A 725-nucleotide genomic window follows, 5' to 3' on the forward strand; every position below is an offset into this window, starting at 1 on the left:
TTGGGGTTTTTCTGTAATTATTGTATGGCTTTTGCCTTGCAGTATAAAGCACCTTGGGGCAACTGTTGTTGTGATTTGGCGCTATATAAATAAAAATGATTTGATTTGATTTGATTTCAAATTCAATTTTCACATGCACTCTGCCTGATGAAGGTCTCACAGACCGAAAGCTTGCAGCTTCAGTAAAGCTATTTTGCACAGACCTGAAGTGTGCAGATTTTTTTCCTTAAAACTCTTTTTATTTAAAGTCTGAAATTCTCCTGGACAGATGTCCCTGATTTTCTTACAGTTCAAATTAGTTGTTTATTTATTCTTCATTCATGTTCATGTTGAACAATTTGTTTTTTATTCTGAGATTATCATTTTTACTTGAATTCATCCTGATGGCTCTGAACATTTCGTGTCTTTTATCTTCCAGCATTCCGCCCGTTTCCTCTTTCGTCCACCTGGCCCTTAAAGCCGCTGTGTCTCTGAGATGGCCCTGACCGTGATCATCCTCAGTCTGCTGTCCCTGAGTGGGTCCGCCCTGTCTCAGCCTTCCTCTCCTCCCCCTCGGGGCTGCGGCGTGCACGTGGACCCTCCGTACAGAGTCCTGTGTGACCTGGAGTCTGTCTGGGGTGTGGTTCTGGAGGCTGTGGCCTGCAGTGGCGGTCTGGCCTCTCTGATTCTCTGTGTCCTGTTACTGCTCAAACTTCGGTCCGTGTCGGACTCTGCTCGGCGCTCCA

At 45.7% G+C, this 725-nt stretch overlaps 1 protein-coding gene across 1 annotated transcript in view; it reads left to right on the forward strand.

Moving 5' to 3' along the window:
* The first annotated feature begins 412 nt into the window (after positions 1-412).
* The window catches only part of gprc5bb (G protein-coupled receptor, class C, group 5, member Bb), an 18759-nt gene continuing 18446 nt past the window's right edge, over positions 413-725 (forward strand). The window contains exon 1 of the mRNA XM_034189133.1: positions 413-725. This exon is cut by the window's right edge and continues 858 nt beyond it. Coding sequence (XP_034045024.1) covers positions 476-725 — 250 coding nt within the window. The 5' untranslated portion in view covers positions 413-475.

This window comes from Thalassophryne amazonica, chromosome 15 (genome assembly GCF_902500255.1).
Source record: "Thalassophryne amazonica chromosome 15, fThaAma1.1, whole genome shotgun sequence".
NCBI classification, from domain to species: domain Eukaryota; kingdom Metazoa; phylum Chordata; class Actinopteri; order Batrachoidiformes; family Batrachoididae; genus Thalassophryne; species Thalassophryne amazonica.